We start from the raw sequence: 20677 nt of genomic DNA on the forward strand, positions 1-20677 counted from the left end.
AATCCAAATGCATATTCTTGTGAAATGTGAACATTTTTTGAATTTTGTTTATCTAGGACAATTAAGTAAAAAAAAAAAGGCTTTTTTGTGGAAACAAAAGGGCATGAATACAAGAACTAATTTGCATTTTGCACTATCAAATTATTTGAATGAAGTGTAAATGTGAAAGTTAATGAATGGCTCCAGGAGATTCAGTACTTTAACTAGTGCAAGAAAAATAAGATTGCATTCCTGTGCAGCTGAAATGCAGCCCCAGTTCCATGATAGTCCTTTGTTCGAGGACAAACACAACAGAAATTAGCCTGTACAATAGCAAAATCAGCTTGTAGAAGGCTGCGTTCCATAGTTTCCTCCCCTTCCTCTCCTGAAGGTGCCAATTCACACTGGGATAGGTTCCCAGGGGAACTGGCAGTCCTCTGGTTCTTCACCAAGATGCTATCCTTCATGTGTGAGCCCAGTGAGCACTGGCAGGCTATTCAACTGTGGATATATATCACAGCCAAGCCCAATCCTGTTCTCATTCACTGTCCACACAATCACTTCCAGCAGAGATCACTGGGCAGCAATCAGCAGCAGGAACCACCCCAAACCCCATTGCATGGCATTAGCTGCTGCCCCACATTTTTTGGACATTTATCAGAAACCTGCAAATAGTATTGCTTTATTGATAATCTCATCCAAATGACAAAAACATATGTAAATATATTCATAACAAACCAATCTAATACTAGATGTCATTATCATCAATTGATTATTGTTGCAATTTTTTTGATGAGTAATTACTCATTTGAAAGTCTTCAATCAGCTCAAAAAAAGGTTACACTATTCTTAAGAAATTATACAATACAAACACATGGAACATTTAAAAAATAAATTTGCATTAAAAAGAACTTTTAAATCAAAATATTTCTTTACACATTACAATTTAGGACCAAACTGATCCATTGTAAATGAGTATAGGCCTTTTCTACTGGATACTAGAAGATGGCCTGAGGACGACCAGCCCCCCCCACTGGTATATCTCAACACCATTTTGATTGCATCCGTTCTTAGCGTTACATGTGGTCTGTGGTTTGCAGTTGGATTAATTTAACACCAGTTCAACAAATTGTGTGCACCTGAGGGATTCTCTCAGTCCAATCTTCACTGCTTCAGAACTTCTTCAGAATAACAGAAGCGGCAAAAACTATCCATTTATCTGTACAGTGAAGTATATATTAATGCTGAAGCTTCTATGCAACCTCCTCTATATAATCTGCCACATCACTATAGTGTGAAATGGTGTGGTCCTGTGTGAAATCGTCAAGCTGCAAGAAAGTAATCAAAGAAACAAGGGTCACAAAAGTGCTGTTTTACACAAAACCAGCAAAGTTATCACAAAATCTATTAATACAAATCTTAAAAATGACATGAAATAATCTAACCCAATTTGAGAACAGATCAAGTTCATACCAGTTTTTTCCCCCAAAAAATGAAACTCTTTTATAAATGCCTACCCCATTTTTTAAGCAAGGGAAAAAGCTTTAGATTACCATTAAAGTTTGCAATAAATGTTTATCAGCTTCTTATAACAATGAAAAATGTATTTTCAGTTCAGTGCTTTCTTTCACCATTCCACTAGAGAGCAAATTCTCAACAGTCGCTTTCACAATATTTTTATTAAAACTCAAAGTTCTACAAACCTTATCACCGGTACAAAAATCTTCCCCCTCCACAGAAATATCCTCTTCAATCTCTTCACCAATGCTAACTTCACTCTTGGTTTTATCTGAACGCTGACTGCCACTAAGACAAAGACACAATTCTTATGAAACAACTCAAGTCTTGGAGAATGTTATACTATTGAGCAGAAACAATTATCTATACAGAGAAGAACTCAATTTAATAGTGCATAACATATCTTAATACCTTTTGATTTTCTTTTCATTGGAAGAACTGAAAATGTAAAAATGTATCACAATAACAATCAGCTGTAAATTCCCTAAAGTCAATACAATCTTATTTTAACTGTTCTCTATCTTTGCCAATTCATTGGCTGAAAAGCAGCAAGGGAGCAAAGGAACAACTTAACTCAATCATCACACTTGGGCTCATCTGACACTACCAGGCTAGGTTTACTTTAATACATTGTGACCATATAGCAAACATGCTTAAATTAGACAAGGAAATCCTCAAATCATGACTAAGGAAGCAAGCGGCTTCTTAATCAACCCTTGACTCAGTTCTGGCAATATAAGATGGTCACTAATAAATCCAATAAGGAATTCAGCAGAAACTTCCTTACCCAGATTGGTGAGAATGTGGAACTCGCTACCACAGGGAATGGTTGAGACGAATAGCATTGATGCATTTAAGGGCAAGCTAGATAAGCACGAGGGAGAAAGGAATAGAAGGATATGTTGATGGGGTGAGATGAAGTGGGGTGGGAGGAGGCTCGTGTGGAGCATAAACACTGGCATAGACCTGTTGGGCCAGAGCAAGGATGCCTTACCACAGTTCTACAGGGCCCTGGTGAGACCACACCTGGAGTACTGTGTGCAGTTTTGGTCTCGTTGCCTAAGAAAGGATATACTTGCCATAGAGGGAGTGCAGCGAAGGTTCACCAGACTGATTCCTGGGATGGCAGGACTGTCGTATGAGGAGTAATTGGGTCGACTAGGCCTGTATTCACATGATTTAAAAGAATGAGAGGGGATCTCATTGAAACGTATAAAATTCTAACAGGGCTAGACAGACTGGATGCAGAGAGGACTTTTCCCTGGCTGGGGGGTCGAGAACGAAGGGTCACCGTCTCAGGATATGGGGTCGGCCATTTAGGACTGAGACGAGGAGAAATTTCTTCACTCAGAGGGTGGTGAACTTGTGGAATTCTCTACCACAGAAGGCTGTGGAGGCCAAGTCACGGAATATATTTAAGGAGAAAGGTAGATTTCTAGACACAAAAGGCATCAAGGGGTATGGGGAGAGGGGGAATATGGTATTGAGATAGAGGATCAGCCATGATCATATTGAATGGCGGAGCAGGCTCGAAGGGCCGAATGGCCTACTCCTGCTCCTATTTTTCTATGCTTCTATGTTTCTAATAGTCAGCTCTGTAAAAATTCAACTGCACGCCAACTTTACTTTGGTGTTGCTGTTACAAGTAACATTACATTGAAGCCAAAGATTATTTTTAAACATCACTTTATAACAAAAGTTTTCTAGCATTGTCATGTACAATGCAAAAGATTAGATGACTGGGACATGGTGCAGAGTAGTGTCAAAAGTTTTGGCATTATCACAAATGAGGAAATATAACCTCAGAAATCAATACAAGTCTCCGTACAGTCCCACATACTGGACCTGTCCACCTGTGAGCAAATGCAGCAATACCTGGGAAGCCTAATCAAGTTTCCTAGATACAGTAGTTAACAGTCCATTCCAAGTTACTGGCCAGGAAGCTGGGAGCAAAGCTATTTAATATTACCACAAAGAAACAGGTCTGAAGGTGGGCCAGTAGAACACAAAGCCTCCAAGTTCTTGTATTTATGTACAGGAACTATTGCCCCAACTAAGGAAAAGGAAGGACTAGCTATTTGAGACTGAGGGAAGGAGGCCAATGCAAGGAATAGTCTAGGTGCACTGGAAAGAGGTGGCCTTGGTAACCAATACCATCTCCACCAATCCCTGCCAGCAACTGATATCAGAAGTTCAAACACCTCCCATGGACAAACCAAGTAAGAGAAGGCAGTCATACCTTGCAACAATGTGCTGTAATAAGCACATTACACATTTCCAGCCACCTTGCCCTCACTTTGTTGAGCACCATCTACAACTTCGATTCAATGTGCAGGAGGTACTACAATACCGTTCACACCTCCTTGCAAGTGTTCCTTCACTCAGCCGGTATGAAGTGGTAAAAGCCTTGCATAACAAATATTTGCATAGATCCTGCACCCATATTAAGGTATGCTTACGGACACCTGATGGTATATGATGGGAAACAAAGGGCTTTCACATTCTGTGTGTGGTAAACCACTTTTATCGTTCACTATCGTTACACTATGGTTATCACTGTTTACACTGTTGTATCACTCCACGAGGTCGCCTCGTCACGCTGTTATACCTGGGCTGACCACTGCTGACTCCGCCCATGGCTCCACCTACTTGCCCAGGTATAAAGGTGGTCGACTGGCTGGTATTCCTCCTTGTTGGATCCGATCACCCACGAGGGTGGGCTCTGTTATTTAGCCAATAAAAACCTATAGTTACTGTCTTAACTCGTCGCTTTTCATTAGATGAATTGATAGGTATATCAATTTTATTGGCTAAATTTTGAAATGTCTTGAACGGAGCAGCCAAACGACCAGTCAGACACCCAGCTACAACAGCCACAGCAGCCGGCCTGGCTGCGAGCCCTCCGACCGCCGTACCTGGATCTAAACCCACAGGCAGCAAACTCAGCCCTCGACTTCAAACACTGGCTGAGCTGTTTCGAATCCTACCTGGGAGAATCCGGCGTGCCTCAGAGATCCAAACTAAGAGTTCTGACCGCCCAAGTGAGCCCTAAAGTATTTGCACTCATCCAGGACCTTACTACATACGAGGCCGCCCTCAACCTGCTGAAAGAGCAGTACCGGAGCCCGGTAAATTCTATGTATGCCAGACATCTCCTAAGATCCCGCCCACAACAGCCAGGAGAGTCTGTAGATGAATTTTTACGGGCGCTACAAACACTCGGCGGGGACTGTGACTTTAAAGCTGTAACGGCTGCAGAAAATACTGAAGGGAATATCCGCGATGCCTTCGTGAAAGGCCTTCGGTCCGACTACTCACGGCAAAGACTGCTCGAATCAAAGGACCTCGACCTGAACACAGCTGCAGCCCTCGCTCGCTCTCTGGAAGTGGCCCATCGAGACCTCGAGGCGTATTCCAGGTACTGTGCTGCGCGACCCTGGGACTCGGGCCCGACCGCAATACCCCTCGCACCGCCGCCTCTGGGACCTACCTCAGCGTCCCGGACCCGATCGGGACCGCCACCCCCGGTACCGGCCCCGATCGGGACCGCCACCCCCGGTACCGGCTGCGACATCGGAGCCCCGCGATCGGGCCGCCGGCTGCTTTTTCTGTGGCCAGGCGAAACACCCGAGGGCGCGCTGCCCTGCAAGAAACGCGACCTGCTCCGACTGCCACAAGAAAGGCCACTTCGCGAAGGCCTGCAGGGGGAAAGCCACAGACGCCAGCAGTGCCTCATGCGAGTTGTGGGGGCGGCCATCTTTCATCAAGGCCACAGATGCCAGTATCCCCTCGTGAGTCGTGGGGCGGCCATCTTTGATCAAGGCCACCGACACCAGCAGTGCCTCATGTGAGTTGTGGGGGCGGCCATCTTCTCCGCCATTTTATGCAACCTCGTGGGCGCCGCCATTTTGTCCACCACACTCGACCGCCACCTTGTCTCCAGACCCGACCACAGCCTCACCCGCAGACTACAGCAGCTCGCTCAGCCATACACTAGCCTCCGTCACACTGGACCAAGCTCGCCCGCATCACCTGTCCAAGTCCATGATGGACATCAAAGTAAGCGGCCACGCCACGACCTGCCTGTTCGACAGCGGAAGCACGGAGAGTTTCATCCATCCAGACACGGTGAGCCACTACTCCCTCACTGTCCAGCCAACGCGCAACCGGATCTCGATGGCGTCGAGGTCCCATTCAACAGACATCAGCGGATACTGTGTTGTGACCCTGTCGGTTAGGGGCACGGAGTATAAAAATTTTAAACTTCTCGTCCTGCCCCAACTCTGCGCTGCCGTCCTACTAGGGCTGGATTTCCAATCCCACCTTCAAAGTGTCACTTTGGCATACGGTGGACCCCTCCCCCCACTCACAGTCGACAACCAACAGCCTTTAAACCGCCCACCGCGTACCACCTGCGGCCTATCCACCCTCAGGGTGCCGCCCCCCTCCCTGTTCGCCAACCTCACCCGCGACTGTAAACCCGTCGCTACCAAGAGCAGGTGGTACAGCGCCGGGGACAGAGCTTTTATTAGCTCTGAGGTGCAGCGTCTCCTGAAGGAGGGCATCATCGAGAGGAGCAACAGCCCCTGGCGTGCCCAGGTCGTAGTCGTTAAGACCGGCGATAAAAACCGCCTAGTCATCGACTACAGCCAAACCATAAACCGGTACACCCAGCTGGACGCATACCCCCTTCCCCGCATATCTGATATGGTCAATCAGATTGCACAGTACCGAGTATTCTCTACCATCGACCTTAAGTCGGCCTACCACCAACTCCCTATCCGCCCTGAGGACCGCCAGTATACCGCCTTCGAGGCGAATGGCCGCCTCTACCACTTCCTTAGGGTTCCCTTCGGCGTCACCAACGGGGTTTCGGTCTTCCAAAGGGAGATGGACCGGATGGTTGACCAGAACGGTCTGCAAGCCACGTTCCCCTATCTAGATAACGTCACCATCTGCGGCCGCGACCGGCAGGACCATGATGTTAATCTGGAGAGATTCCTCCGTACGGCCCAACGGCTGAACCTCACCTACAATAAAGGAGAAATGTGTGTTTAACACCTCGCGCCTTGCCATCCTCGGCTGCGTAGTAGAGAACGGAGTCATCGGCCCCGACCCCGAAAGAATGCGCCCCCTCATGGAGCTTCCCCTCCCCCACTGTCCAAAGGCGCTGAAGAGGACCCTGGGGCTCTTCGCCTACTATGCCCAATGGGTGCCGAATTATGCGGACAAAGCCAGACCCCTCATGAAGTCCGCCTCCTTCCCCCTGACGGCAGAAGCGTGCGCAGCCTTCTCCCTCATTAAGGGAGACATTGCTAAGGGCACAATGCACGCGGTGGATGAGTCTATCCCTTTCCAAGTGGAGAGCGATGCATCCGACTTCGCCCTAGCCGCAACCCTTAACCAGGAGGGGAGACCGGTGGCCTTCTTCTCAAGGACCCTCCAGGGCCCTGAGATCCGACACTCCTCGGTCGAGAAGGAGGCCCAGGCGATCGTGGAGGCTGTATGACGCTGGAGGCATTACCTGGCAGGCAAACGATTTACCCTCCTCACCGACCAGCGTTCGGTCGCTTTTAATGTTTAATAACAAGCTGAGGGGCAAAATCAAGAACGACAAGATCTTGAGGTGGAGAATCGAGCTCTCCACCTATGATTATGAGATCTTGTACCGGCCTGGTAAACTGAACGAACCCCCAGATGCTCTATCACGAAGTACATGCGCCAACGCGCAAATTGATAGACTGCAGACCCTCCACAACGACCTCTGCCACCCCGGAGTCACCAGACTTTACCACTTCATTAAGGCCCGCAACCTGCCCTACTCCATCGAGGAGGTCAGGACCATGACCAGGAACTGCCAAACCTGTGCCGAATGCAAACCGCATTTCTTTAGGCCGGACAGAGCAAGCCTGATCAAGGCCACCCGCCCCTTCGAGCGCTTGAGCATCGATTTTAAGGGGCCCCTCCCGTCCTCTGACCGTAATGTGTACTTCCTCAACATCATTGACGAGTACTCCCGTTTCCCCTTTGCCTTCCCCTGCCCAGACATGACCAGTACCACGGTCATCAAATGCCTGAACGACCTCTTCGCCGTGTTCGGGTTCCCGAACTATATACATAGCGATCGGGGCTCCTCCTTCATGAGCGAGGAACTTCGCCAGTTCCTACTAGCGAGAGGTATTGCTGCAAGCAGGACCACCAGCTACAACCCCCGAGGGAACGGCCAGGTGGAAAGAGAGAACGCGACTGTCTGGAAGGCCGTTCTCTTAGCCTTAAATTCCAAGGGCCTCCCAACCTCTCGCTGGCAGGAAGTCCTCCCGGCAGCGCTGCATTCCATCCGGTCACTGCTTTGCACGGCCATTAACGCCACCCCCCATGAACGAATGTTTGTTTTCCCCAGGAAGTCGACTACGGGAACCACGCTACCAACTTGGCTGACCTCTCCGGGGCCCGTCTTGCTGCGAAAGCACGCGAGGGCCCATAAAACGGGCCCCCTGGTCGAGAGGGTGGACCTCCTGCACGCCAACCCCCAGTACGCCTATGTGGCATACCCAGACGGGCGGGAGGACACAGTCTCCTTACGAGACCTCGCACCCTCGGGCATCCCTGAGACACCACCGTTACCCCCCACCACCCCCCCAAATCCAACCCAGGTAGACGGCATGCCGGAACCCCACGAGACTTCGCCGACCACGCAGACACCAGCATTAACATCGGATACTGCATCACCGCCGCCGCGACGATCGGAAAGGCTTACGAGGCCTCCGGACAGACTGACATACCCGAACTGGTAGTACACTTCACCCCGCCGGACTCAAATCTAAACAAGGGGTGAATGTGGTAAACCACTTTTATCGTTCACTATCGTTACACTATGGTTATCACTGTTATATCGTTACAACAGTGTAAACAGTGATAACCATAGTGTAACACTACACGAGGTCGCCTCTTGTCACGCTGTTATACCTGGGCTGACCACTGCTGACTCCGCCCATGGCTCCACCTACTTGCCCAGGTATAAAGGTGGTCGACTGGCTGGTATTCCTCCTTGTTGGATCCGATCACCCACGAGGGTGGGCTCTGTTATTTAGCCAATAAAAACCTATAGTTACTGTCTTAACTCGTCGCTTTTCATTAGATGAATTGATAGGTATATCAATGTGCTTCCTTGTTTTTTTTAAAAAAAGGTGAATGTGGGCCATATCATCAGCAAAGAACAGTTCCAGGTGGTGAAGCCCCCAAACTCCAGCCTCTCATCCCTGGAACTCTTGGACAGACATACAGAAGAGGGAGAGGGATACAGGAGTCGGAGAATCAACTGCAGGTTGGTCATACAATTCATCGCTCTCTTCATATAATTCATCTTCTCTCTCTTCTATACATTATGAAGCTCTCCCTTTTCCTAAAAGTGGAATGGTCACTGTGCTGCTCATCTGCTCAAGCAGCCTTCTTTTTTGTGATCCAAGTGTGCCACAGCAAAAACCAAAGGAAGAGCAGCAAGAGGATCCTGGCCCCTCTGCTTCAGGATCATTCAGTACTTCTTCACACACAGCAATCACCATCTCCCTCCAAAGCAAAGGACGGGGGCTAGCTTGTGGGCCTGAGGTGATTGTACAAAGTCCGGCACAGAGCATGAGTGGGCAGAAAGAGCTGGAGGTGGAAGCTGAGGAGGCAGACGTGTTGTCTGCAAGGTCAGGAGATGCTGGCCCTCAGCTGAGGAGCCTTAGGACCCAGATCTGAGGGGTCCTGCTTTTTAGATAAAGATGCTTGCAGAGCATTTAACAAATATGCAGGCATTGGGTACGGTGTGCCACATCATGCTGGAGATAGTGACTAAGTTGGAGGAATCCGCTAACTACATGCATAACACCATAATGAATGTATGCCCATCACTGCAGTCGATCTCCTGGAGTATGCGGAACCTCCTTAACAATCTGCAGCAGAACTCCACCACCCCCTCCAAAAGAGTAACTAATGGCAGCTGTACCATCTATGGAAGCTGTAACTGCTGCCATAGATACCTTAGGTGCCAGAGTGCAAAGGGTTGCCTCTTCATGCTTCAAGTGATTGGGACTGGAATAAAACAGGTCTTCAACATTTGAGCAGCTTTGCTGCTGATCAGTAGCGAACCAGAATACTAGTGGCCAGGCAGGTGTGTGCACCCATGACGATGCTGTTTGTCAGGACAGTACCAAGTGTGTAACCTTCTATCATGTTTCAGGATCTTTTGACCATTTTTCCTCAAAAGGATTTGAAAAAGGAATTACTTCAAATGTGTTTTAAAACAGTTAAAAAAGTGGTCCGAGATGATAGGTATTTAAGAGGCTAATGAGCTAGCTTTGCGGTTTCCTCGTAGATTGTAAATAATAAGTAATCTGTTTGCTTGTCTCACTATTCAATAAATATTTTTCACCCACTGTCTTGGGGAGTAGCTGATCCAGCCGTTTGGCAGGCTGCCTCTTTCTGGCTGTGAACAGCAAGGGATTAAAAAAAAGACAGGCAGTCAAGGAGAAGTTTTTGAAATAGAATGCCGTGAGGCAGTCAGGCAGCAGAAGGCCGTGAGAAGGTTGGAGTGCAGGAGGGAATAATCAAAAATGATCTTGTTTATGTTCAGTGATGAGAACATGGCGTGTTCTTATATATACAGGCAGACTACCCTTTATCCAAACTCCCGAAAACCGAAACCCTCTAAAAACCGAAGGTTTTTTCGTTCAGCGTAAGTCGTGCGCACGACCCCCCACCGGCCCCGACCCCCGCGGACCCCCGCCGGCCCCGACCCCCGCGGACCCCCGCCGACTTACGCTGAGCGTCAGCGTAAGTCATGCGCACGACCCCCCCGCGGACCCCCGCCGGCCCCGACCCCCCCCCGTAAGTCGGCGGGGGTCGGGGTCGGCGGGGGTCCGGTGCCGGCGGGGGCCCGCGGTGGGGGGGGGGGTCGGGGCCGGGTCGTGCGCACGACCCCCCGCCGACCCACCTTCCGAAATCTGAAATTCTCCGAAAACCGAAACACGGCTGGTCCCGAGGTTTTCGGATAAAGGATAGTCTACCTGTATAAACTTCTACTCTATGGGGGTAGATTTATCATCACTGCTTGAGCGGTAATCTGGCCTAGCGCATCGCCTGCCCTTTACAGAACCCGCTGATTTTCATTCCAGTGATTTCAATGCAATGAAAATCAGGAGAGTTCTGTAAAGGGCAAGCAATCTGCTCTGCCAGATTACTACTGAGGTGGTGGTGAAGACAAACATTTATCCGTATATGTTCACTTTACTGTGAAATAAAACAGTTTATTGATTCGCATCAGGCCTGGTCTCACCAAGCGTTTCGATCTGCCATCAAGGAGATTGAAAAAGTACATGTGCGAAAGACATGAATATCCAGTTCAGGTCAGGGATTTGTTACACCCTTGGGTTACATGATTGTACATGTGTGAACCTACTCCAATAAAGGCAAGTTGCCCTGACTGCTTAAGGGAGCAACTTATGCCACCAAACCCAAGAAGTTACCTATGGCAGACCCAAAGTTGTTATACCTCAAAACAGCCCGAGGACTAAAGTATTGCAACAGTCAAGTCTTCAGGAAAAAAAAGATAGGAGCCTCCTCAGTTGCCTGCACATATATGCAGAAAGCTGCCAGGGCCAGGCAGCCTGCAGCAGCTCCTTCTGAAGCCTCAATTGACAAGATGAGGGCTACCTTAGCCCCAATGGCTGCCTGCAGCAGCTCCTTCTGAGGCCTCAATTGACAAGATGAGGGCTACCTTAGACCCAATGGCTGAATGCAGCAGCCAATCACTTCACCCCCCTCCTGTTATAGGGAGTACCAAGAAGAACAGGATATTGGAATCGAAAAGAGTGCACAATTCAAAGGGGAAACATAGCAGAAGCATGGTAGAGAGCCACACATCCCTGGTTACATTCCCCGCTGATGCCCTCAATTGCAGTGCAGTGTCCAGCTGCAGCACAGATAGCTTGGTCTTACACTGCCCACTCCAACTGAACGCTGAGCCAAACAAGGACTGCACAGCTGACAGCAAAGACAACCTGGAGCATATCCTAACAAAGGGAAAATTAGCACATCCTACCCGGTTTGTAAAAAATAACTTCCCCATTATCGTGTAACCTAAGCAGAGAGGCACAGGTGAATAATGAGCAAGTTTAAAAGTCTCAAGTGCCACCATGTTGCTGTTAACTCTGGTTTGCAACCATGTTTGCCCTTTTCTGAATCATTTTGAGTGTTTATCTTTTCTTAAGTACCATAGTCAGATCTGGACACAATACTCCACATGTTCTCTAACTAATTTATAAAGTACCAGTATCATTCTAAGCACATACACTGGGTTAATCTACTCATCACCCTACGGTTTGATTTTTCTCTACAACTGTTGCGCTAGACTATGCCAAGACGTTCAACATCTGGTCAACTACAGCTTTTCCTAACTGGCATTATTTACCCATTCAAATTTTTCATTACAGGAAACTTTGTTATATCCGGCACCGACGGGACCGAGCTGTTGCCAATCTATCAAAACTGCCGGACATACAAAGTTAATGTTGAAGCATACGGAGGTTTTCATCTCCGTATCTGACAACAAACACTGTTGCTTAGCAACAGCTTGTAAACAGTCAGCCTGTACCTTGGAAGCATCTCTGTAGCTTAGCAACAGCTTCAGCGAGACTTTCCAGAGCCCGACTGTTGAAAACAAAGCCACGAGAAGAAAAAAAACCTAACAAAACGGCTCCTGATTTCTGCCAGTAGATTGAGGTTTCCGGACATACAACCTCCGGATAAACCAAAGTTTCCTGTAATATTTATTACTTTTAGTGCAAATATGTTACCATACCCTTCTCAATATTAAAGTCCATTTCCAAATCATGTGCAGAGTCTCTGAATTATTTTACTCTAACTTTACATCGCTCACTAGCATATTCTAAGGGCATAAATCTAATACAGAAACTTTACTGCACTAAGGAAACAATCCCAGGACCGAAGTATTGCAACAGTCAAGTCCTCAGACCAAACCATTTAATCAACATCTGAACATACCAATATGCCTCGAGTATGAAGATAAATTATAAGTTAGAATAATTAAATTTGCTTCACCTGATGAAATCATCATCGTAATACTCTTCTTCATCCCCCGTTCCTAAAATAGAGGTCAGAAATGAGAATTTGTGTAAGAAGTCATCATTTTAAAATATTGTTTCTATTGACTGTTTATGTAACTGTATTGGATTGTTGTTCATATTACTGTTACTTGCCTAATCCCAGTGAACAAATCTTTTCATTCATTACTTTGAGATTCTTCAACTCTCTGGTTTTATCACTGCCTATGAACAGCACAGCAAACAAAAAGTTAACTCATAATTTCAGTGATTACTACTTGTATCAGCTCCTATAAAAATTAGAAATAAATAATTAAAGAGCACTTCTTCACAAATGAATGCTTCAGTGGCCAGTGCACATTAGCCGCTGGTTCAGTAGGAGACAGAATGTTATTTTCACTGCTTGCACGGTAACCAAAACTTTATTTAGGAAATGATACGGTAAAATACAAAAGCCTAACTGATGCAGAGGTAGCAGTAGAGATCAAATACCACCAACGCTGCTGTAAGCTTAGCTGCTGGTGTGAGCTAAGCACACTAAATAACAGCAGCTCTTTTGTGCCACCCATATTACAGTTGCTACTAAGTTTACTTTTGGAGAGCCACTGTATGTGTGCTGACATGTACATGCTATACATGCAAAGCTGCACTCCAAGAGTTTGAGACAGCATAGAGTGTGGCACAGATCATGAAGGCACAAAAGAGTGAACATGCAAACCAGGACAAGAATTCTTAAGACAGTGATTTAGTGCGTGAGATTCAGTGCTCGGGGAGGGTGGAGAGAAAGAGACAGACACATAGGGCCCGATTTTGTGGATTGTGTGGGAAATGATCGGATTCCCCAAATGTGGGGTTCTGACCCACAAAAAAAATGGGTCAGCCAGCTGCATGCAATTTTCCCTCAAGTGGCCAATTAATTTCCAGAGTGTGGGCAGCCTTGCTAATTGTCCATTTCCAGTCAGGAAGCCCCACAGTATGATGTCATCATTCGTGGTGCTTTCAAGGTCCACAGCAAGCACTGCTTCCTCTGTTGGCTTCCAAACGAACCATACAGGATGGCAGAGGAGCCTGCAGCAGCTGTGGCCAGTACCAGACCCCGAGCTGCCTCCAAATTCGATGAAGCTTCACTGCAGGCATTATTGGATGGGGTTAGGGCCTGCAGGGAGGTCCTCTTCCCTAGGTCAGGCAGGAAGAGGCCTCCCACTGAGACCAAGGCTGCATGGATGCAGGTGTCAGCAGATGTCAACTCGAATGTGCATGTAACCTTGGCATCACATCTCTAACTCCTTCCTCTACTCCCCCACAGGACCATCCAGAGCCCCCGTCTCCACTGGTGGAGGAGGAAGAGGCTGTGCAGCCAGACTCCTCAGAGGAAGCTCCAACCTCGGAGGGCGCAGCGTCAGCAGAAGTAAGCGCACCCAGCACCAGCACAGACACTCACCTCGGGGGACCTTCGGGACATAGAGTAGTGTTGTCACCTGGTGTTTCACAGCTCACGTGAGCCTCAGCAGATTCTGGAGACAGGGACAGCAGTGGAGAGTCCTCGTCGGAAGGCGCAGGACTCTGCCAGCTCAGCTCAGCTGCGCTGCATGTCGACCCTCTGCCTCTGGGTCCATCCGCAAGAGAAGAGGTGATGGATCTCCATGCACAGATGCAGGAGTCTCTGGCAGGTTCTGTCTCCAGGGTCGCTGCGAGTGTGGAGCGAATGGAGGAGTCCATAGCGACCATGAGCAGAGCCTTTGTGGAGTCTTGGCGCGTGAACACATCACCATGGAAAGGTTGGCAACCTCCATGGAGAAGATAAGTCGGCAGGGTAGGGAAAACATGGTGAGTGTTCATAAGAGACTGACATCTCTTGAGGAGCGATGGCCATCTATTGAACAGAGAAACCAGACCTTCATGGAAGTCCTTCTGAGTAGGACTGCCAGTGCAGATACGGGTCCCCATGGCCCCCTAAAGCACAGCAAGGTGCTCTCAAGCCACTTCCAAGCGCTGGCCCCGTCTGGCCTGTGCAGCTTCAGGTGAGCGAGCAGCAGGATGGTGCTTCTGTTGCTGATCCTGCTGTTCCTGGTTCTGCTGCTGCCACCTCTGCTGCTGGAGATCCTTTAATGGCAAGAAGGGAAGGAAAAAGGGGCTTCTGGTAGATGCCTCCGCTGAGGAAGCACTGAGTGAGGGTGGCGAGAGGGGCTTCCCAGGCGATCACATTGGAGAAGTGTGTGAGGCTCCAACCTTCCACAGCTCTGCCTAAGCCTTGAAGAAGTAGCCCCAAGCCTTCAACAGCAAGATCCTTCAACATACAAATGCTGTCCGATTAAATCGCAGCTTTCCCGAATGACCTGCAGCTGAGAGCAAGCAAGCCGGCAAGCTTCACGCCAGTTTTCAGCAGCGGGGTTCCCTGCAGGCGTGTTTAGTGTGGGGAACCCTTGAAAATAGCAAGGGCCCCTTAAAATGGCATTAAACATGCCAATAATTGGTGATTAGGGTCCCGACGGCCAGTCCCGCCAGTGGCGGGCGGGACTGAATCGGCTCGCTGAGAAACGGCGGTCCGAAAGTTGGATGGGGCGGGGAATCAGGCCGGGGGGCGGGGGGGGCAACCCCCTATTTCGGCGATTTTTGGTCCCCGCCCACCGGCTGGCAGGAAATCGAGGCCATACACTCGGGTTAGCAGAAGTGAGAAAATTCAGCTGGAAAGGAGGGGAAGGGGAGAGCAGGAGGCAAGTCAGCAAAGATAGCATTAAGGAAAAAAAAAAAGAGGTAAAACATTAAGGGAATGAGGAAGTGCATGAAGAAATGGTGCCAGTAATTTTCTCTTGATTAATGATGGATTGATTAGGTATACAGATGACAAACAGAGAAGAAGAAATTCCCTATTAAGATAACATACATTGAAAGCAGCTTGTTCAGTTTTGATTATAAAAACTTCAGGAGAAGATAAACAGAACATGGCTACCAAACTGGTATCAAAATATATGAACAGGAAATCATCCATCGTGAAGTTCACCCCCCACCCAAGAAAACTAGTAGACCTAGATGACTTGCTCCTATGGCATGTGGAGAATGCAGAAAATGAAGAAAAGAAATGCTGGACTGCAACATGTTGATACACCATGATTTTGAAGAACAATCTTTTGAAATGTTATTTAGCTCAATGACTTTGTGAGGGGGATAGAAGGGCAAAGAGGGACTGCATGACTCAGTGAATTAGAACACCATCCCTTCATCTCCAGAACCTGGGTCTGAATACAGCCCAGGCTGATGGGATGAAAAAGGGACCATAAAGGATATTATGTAAAATAACACAAAAACTGCTCACCCATTTACAAGATACCAGACTTAAATATTTAATGTCCTTAGTTGCACCATTTTAAAAAGCAGAGTAATTTCTAGCTTACCTTTTATGTCAGCTTCTTTTAATGGAGGTGCTCCTGCCAGGGACCCCAAGTTCACTGTCAGAGGAGGAGCATCTGAAAGGGATGTAAGCCCACCTGTTGGTTTACTATTCAAATCTGTCCGCCTAGTCATCAAAGAGATCAAAAACTGTTTCAAACAATGAAGGAGACCATTTATTTACAAGTTCATTACCTCAAAAAAATTGTGAACAGTATTAGAGCTTGCCAGAATTTTTGGTTAATGGAGAAATTCAAAGAAGTTAGCACAGACGACCATTCCAGTCTGTGCCAGTGCCGTTCTTCAACCAGTGAATCATACCTCCACTTAGTGCCACTCTGTCTTGGTTTGGCTGAGTGGAGGAACTCTGGTGTGGGAAAACCTCAGTGTCTCAACATTGCAGAGCACAGCACATTCGAGTGCAAATGTACTGTGCCACTGGAATACTGAATGTAAAAACAACTTTGAAGTGTACGAGAGCTGGAGAATTTGAAAAGCCTTATTTCATAATAAAATTCCACTTAAACCTACATAAAGAGAGAATCTTTAAACTGAAACTGGTTACCCAAAGCAGGTAGCTGTTAAACCAAGATTAGAAATATTGAAACCTACTGCCTCTACAGCCACCCACAATTTACTGAAACGAAAACTGTAACAGTGATTGTATAATTCACATGCAACTCGTTATAGTTCTAAATGAATAATTGGTTACTCCAAGGTAGGTGTTTAAAAGGACTGTTATAATAGGTCGCTATAGATAATAATTACATAAAAATTATTACCTGGGAGTGATTATATATAACAATTTCTTTGAGGGGTTTGGACATCATAAACTGCAATAAAGCTCAAATGATTTCTAAATCAACTAAACCTCAAGAGGATATTACAGCCTTGAAATGACTCCAGGATGTAAACATTTTAATTGACTACATGATTTCCCACGGCATTACGCAAGGACAAAAGTGATGAGTTTATAACAGATCCTGAAGTTAGAAATAAAATACATTTATGCAGAACCATTAATTGTACTAATGAACTCTGATTTACAAAATATATTCCACATATGGATTTTTAAATACAGTAAATAAATTAATTGTCTGCAGTAAATTGATTAAACATCAGTAAATGAATAATGAAATTCAGTAAGTTATAAAATGGAAGCCGTAATTAAATGGCAAGATCCTAGCCTGTACATCTGCCAATGCACTTTATTATGGTTATGTTTATGTATTACAAGCCAAATGAATGTTGTATGTTTAAATGTCTTAATCTAAATGTACACTCTCAGGAGCCGCAAACCTACATTTCGTTGAACTGCACTTGTGCACTAACAATGACAATAAAGTTGACTTTGATTATGATTATGATTCACTGCAGGATCACTGCATTCTACTCTTGGAGTCAGCAGCTGGCTTGTGCTGGATTACGACGTGCAGTAATGCTGCTGTAGCTCATGACTGAGCGAAAAAAAATTGTCAGCACAAGTGATAGCATATCTGCGGTGCACCAAAGACAGGGAGTTTGCTAGCAGGTTGTTCATGTGTTGAGGACCTAAAAATATTAGTACAGTCACGTCCACTTAAATGAATAACTGAGCATAAAATGTTTGTGATGCTTATAACTTATCCATGTTTTTCTGGTACACAAACTCGTTGGCAAAAAAAACTGGCCAAAACAATGGGCGAGATATTGGGCTTGGTAGCGCCTATTTTCGGCACTACGAGTACCCTTAGGGTTCCCAAATGGCATCCATGGGCACGCGCACTACTTCTGACGCGAAGCGTGGCGGACGCCATCTTGGTAAAGGAGTCGTTGTGTGCACTTAAATGTGCGCCGGAAGTATGCAGAGCAGGCAGGCCAGGACACCAATCAGCGTGCAGCACTGCCATTCTGGAGCACTCCAGCCAACGCCCTCTCCTAAGCTCGCACAGCTGAACACGCGTTAAGCACCATGAAGGACCCCCACCAGCACTATTTAAAGGGATCATCAACTACTTTTGGAAGAGCATGACTGGGAGAATTAGCAGAGGCCACACAAAGCAGGACAAGCTGCTGGAAGAGGAAGGAGGAGAAGGAGGCCATATCCACTCAGGGTTTTCAGGGAGCAATTCAGCCTGCTGCTCTTCATACTTCAGCGATGAACAATGAGAGATGTCTGCGCTTCACTGTGGAGGCCCTCGCTGAAATCTGCCAGCTGCTGCAGCCACTACTCCAACCTCAGAGCAGGGCAAGGACCACATTGCCAGTGGCTGTGAAGGTGACCGTGGCGATGGACTTTTATGCATCTGGCTCCTTCCAGGCTGAAGCTGGAGATATTTGCAACATCTCACAGTTTGCCGTCCACTGTTGCATAAGGGAGGTCACTGAGGTTCTCTATTCAAAGAGATATCTTCATTTCATACCCCCTTGCCAGAGACAAGCAGGCAGAGCGAGCACAAGGGTTTGCACCATGGTGCAGGGTGCCATTTACTGCTCGCACATTGCTTTGTGGGCACCGCATGTCAACTCTGTCTTGTACCAGAACCGAAAGGGATTCCACTCCCTCAACGTCCAGGTGGTGTGTGACCATGTGCAACGCATCATACAGGTTAATGCCTGGTTTCCTGGCAGCAGTCATGATGCCTTCATTCTGCAGTAGTCCACTGTGCCAGCTGTATTTCAGTCACCATGGCAAAGGGTGGCTACGAGGCGACAAGGACTATCCGCTGACAGCATGACTCCGGTTCGCAACCCACATACGTGTGCAGCATGCATACAATGAGAGCCACACTGCTACAAGAAATGTGATAGAGCAGACCATTAGCGTGCTAAAGCAATGATTCCACTACCTGGACTGCTCTGGAGAAGCCTTACATAGATATAGAAGATAGGAGCAGGAGTAGGCCCTTCGAGCCTGCTCCGCCATTCAATGAGATCATGGCTGATCATCCAAATTCAGTACCCAGTCCCTGCCTTCTCCCCATATCCCTTGATCCCTTTAACCTTAAGAAATATATCCAACTCTTTCTTGAATATACTTAATGAACTGGCCTCCACTGCCCTCTGTGGCAGAGAATTCCACAGGTTCACCACTCTCTGGGTGAAGAAATTCCTCCTCATTTCAGTCCTAAATGGCTTACCCCTTATCCTTAGACGATGACCCCTGGTTCTGGACTCCCCGGCCATCAGAAACATCCTTCCTGCATCTAGTCTGTCCAGGCCTGACAGAATTTTATAGGTTTCGATGAGATCCCCTCTCAATCTTCTAAACTCCAGTGAGTATAATCCCAATCGACACAATCTCTCCTCCTACGTCATTCCCGCCATCCCAGGTATCAGCCTGGTGAATCTTCGCTGCACTCCTTCCATGGCAAGAACGTCCTTCCTCAGGTAAGGCGACCAAAACTGCACACAATACTCAAGGTGCGGTCTCACCAAGGCCCTGTACAACTGCAGCAAGACATCCTTGTTCTCGTACTCGAACCCTCTTGCTACAAAGGCCAACATACCATTTGCCTTCTTAACCGCCTGCTGCACCTGCATGCTTACCTTCAGCGACTGGTGTACAAGAACACCCAGGTCTCTTTGCACTTCCCCTTCGCCCAATCTATTACCATTCAAATAATAATCTGCCTTCCTGTTTTTGCCACCAAAGTGGATAACCTCACATTTATCCACATTATAGTGCATTTGCCATGTTTCTGCCCAATCACCCAACCTGTCCAAATCGTGCTGGAGTTTCACGACATCCTCCTCACAGCTTACCCTCCCACCCAGCTTTGTGTCGTCTGCAAATTTGGAGATATTACATCCAATTCCCTCGTCCAGATCATCATTAATATATATTGTGAACAGCTGGGGTCCTAGGACCGATCCTTGCGGTACCCCACTAGTCACTGCCTGCCACTCGGAAAACAACCCGTTTATTCCAACTCTTTGCTTTCTGTCCGCCAACCAGTTCTCTATCCAAGTCAATACCTTGCCCCCAATCCCATGTGCCTTAATTTTGCACGCTAATCTCTTTTGCGGGACCTTATCGAAAGCCTTCTGAAAGTCCAAATACACCACATCCACTGGTTCTCCCTTATCTATTTTACCAGTTACATCCTCAAAAAATTCCAGTAGATTAGTCAAGCATGATTTACCTTTTGTAAATCCATGTTGACTTTGTCCGATCCAGTCACTGCTTTCCAAGTGCTCTGCTATTACATCTTTTATAATGGACTCTAGCATTTTCCCCACTACCGATGTCAAGCTTACCGGTCTATAATTCCCCACCTTTTCTCTACCACCTTTTTTGAATAGTGGGGTAACATTAGCTACCCGCCAATCCATGGGTACCGTTCCAAAGTCTATCGAGTTCTGGAAGATGACCAGCAATGCATCTACTATTTCTAGGGCCACTTCCTTAAGTACCCTGGGATGTAGATTATCAGGCCCTGGGGATTTATCGGCCTTCAGTCCCATCAATTTGCCCAACACCATTTCCCTACAAATACTGATTTCTTTCAGTTCCACCCTTTCATCAGACCCTATGTTCCCTGGCATCTCTGGGAGGTTATTTGTGTCCTCCTTTGTGAAGACAGAACCAAAATATGTATTTAGTTGGTCTGCCATTTCTTTGTTCCCAGTTATAAATTCCCCCGATTCTGACTGCAAGGGACTTACGCTTGACTTCACCAATCTTTTTCTCTTCACATATCTATAAAAGC

The 20677-nt window shown here is 47.2% G+C and overlaps 1 protein-coding gene across 14 annotated transcripts in view; it reads right to left on the reverse strand.

Annotated features, from left to right (window-relative positions):
- Positions 1-643: 643 nt before the first annotated feature.
- cep43 (centrosomal protein 43) overlaps positions 644-20677 on the reverse strand; it is a 91323-nt gene continuing 71289 nt past the window's right edge. For 9 of the 14 annotated variants that reach the window (XM_085982029.1, XM_085982033.1, XM_085982027.1 and 6 more), the window contains 6 exons: positions 15992-16113; positions 12756-12824; positions 12598-12640; positions 1909-1935; positions 1683-1785; positions 644-1307 (listed from right to left, as the gene is read on the reverse strand). In XM_085982029.1, the coding sequence (XP_085838155.1) occupies positions 1233-1307; positions 1683-1785; positions 1909-1935; positions 12598-12640; positions 12756-12824; positions 15992-16113 (439 nt within the window). In that variant the 3' untranslated portion in view covers positions 644-1232. The remainder of the gene's footprint in view (positions 1308-1682; positions 1786-1908; positions 1936-12597; positions 12641-12755; positions 12825-15991; positions 16114-20677) is intronic. The other 5 variants (XM_085982036.1, XM_085982035.1, XM_085982028.1 and 2 more) reach the window with 2 other exon arrangements.

Source organism: Somniosus microcephalus, chromosome 3 (assembly GCF_052327205.1).
Source record: "Somniosus microcephalus isolate GS21.2 chromosome 3, FLI_Smic_1.0, whole genome shotgun sequence".
NCBI lineage: Eukaryota > Metazoa > Chordata > Chondrichthyes > Squaliformes > Somniosidae > Somniosus > Somniosus microcephalus.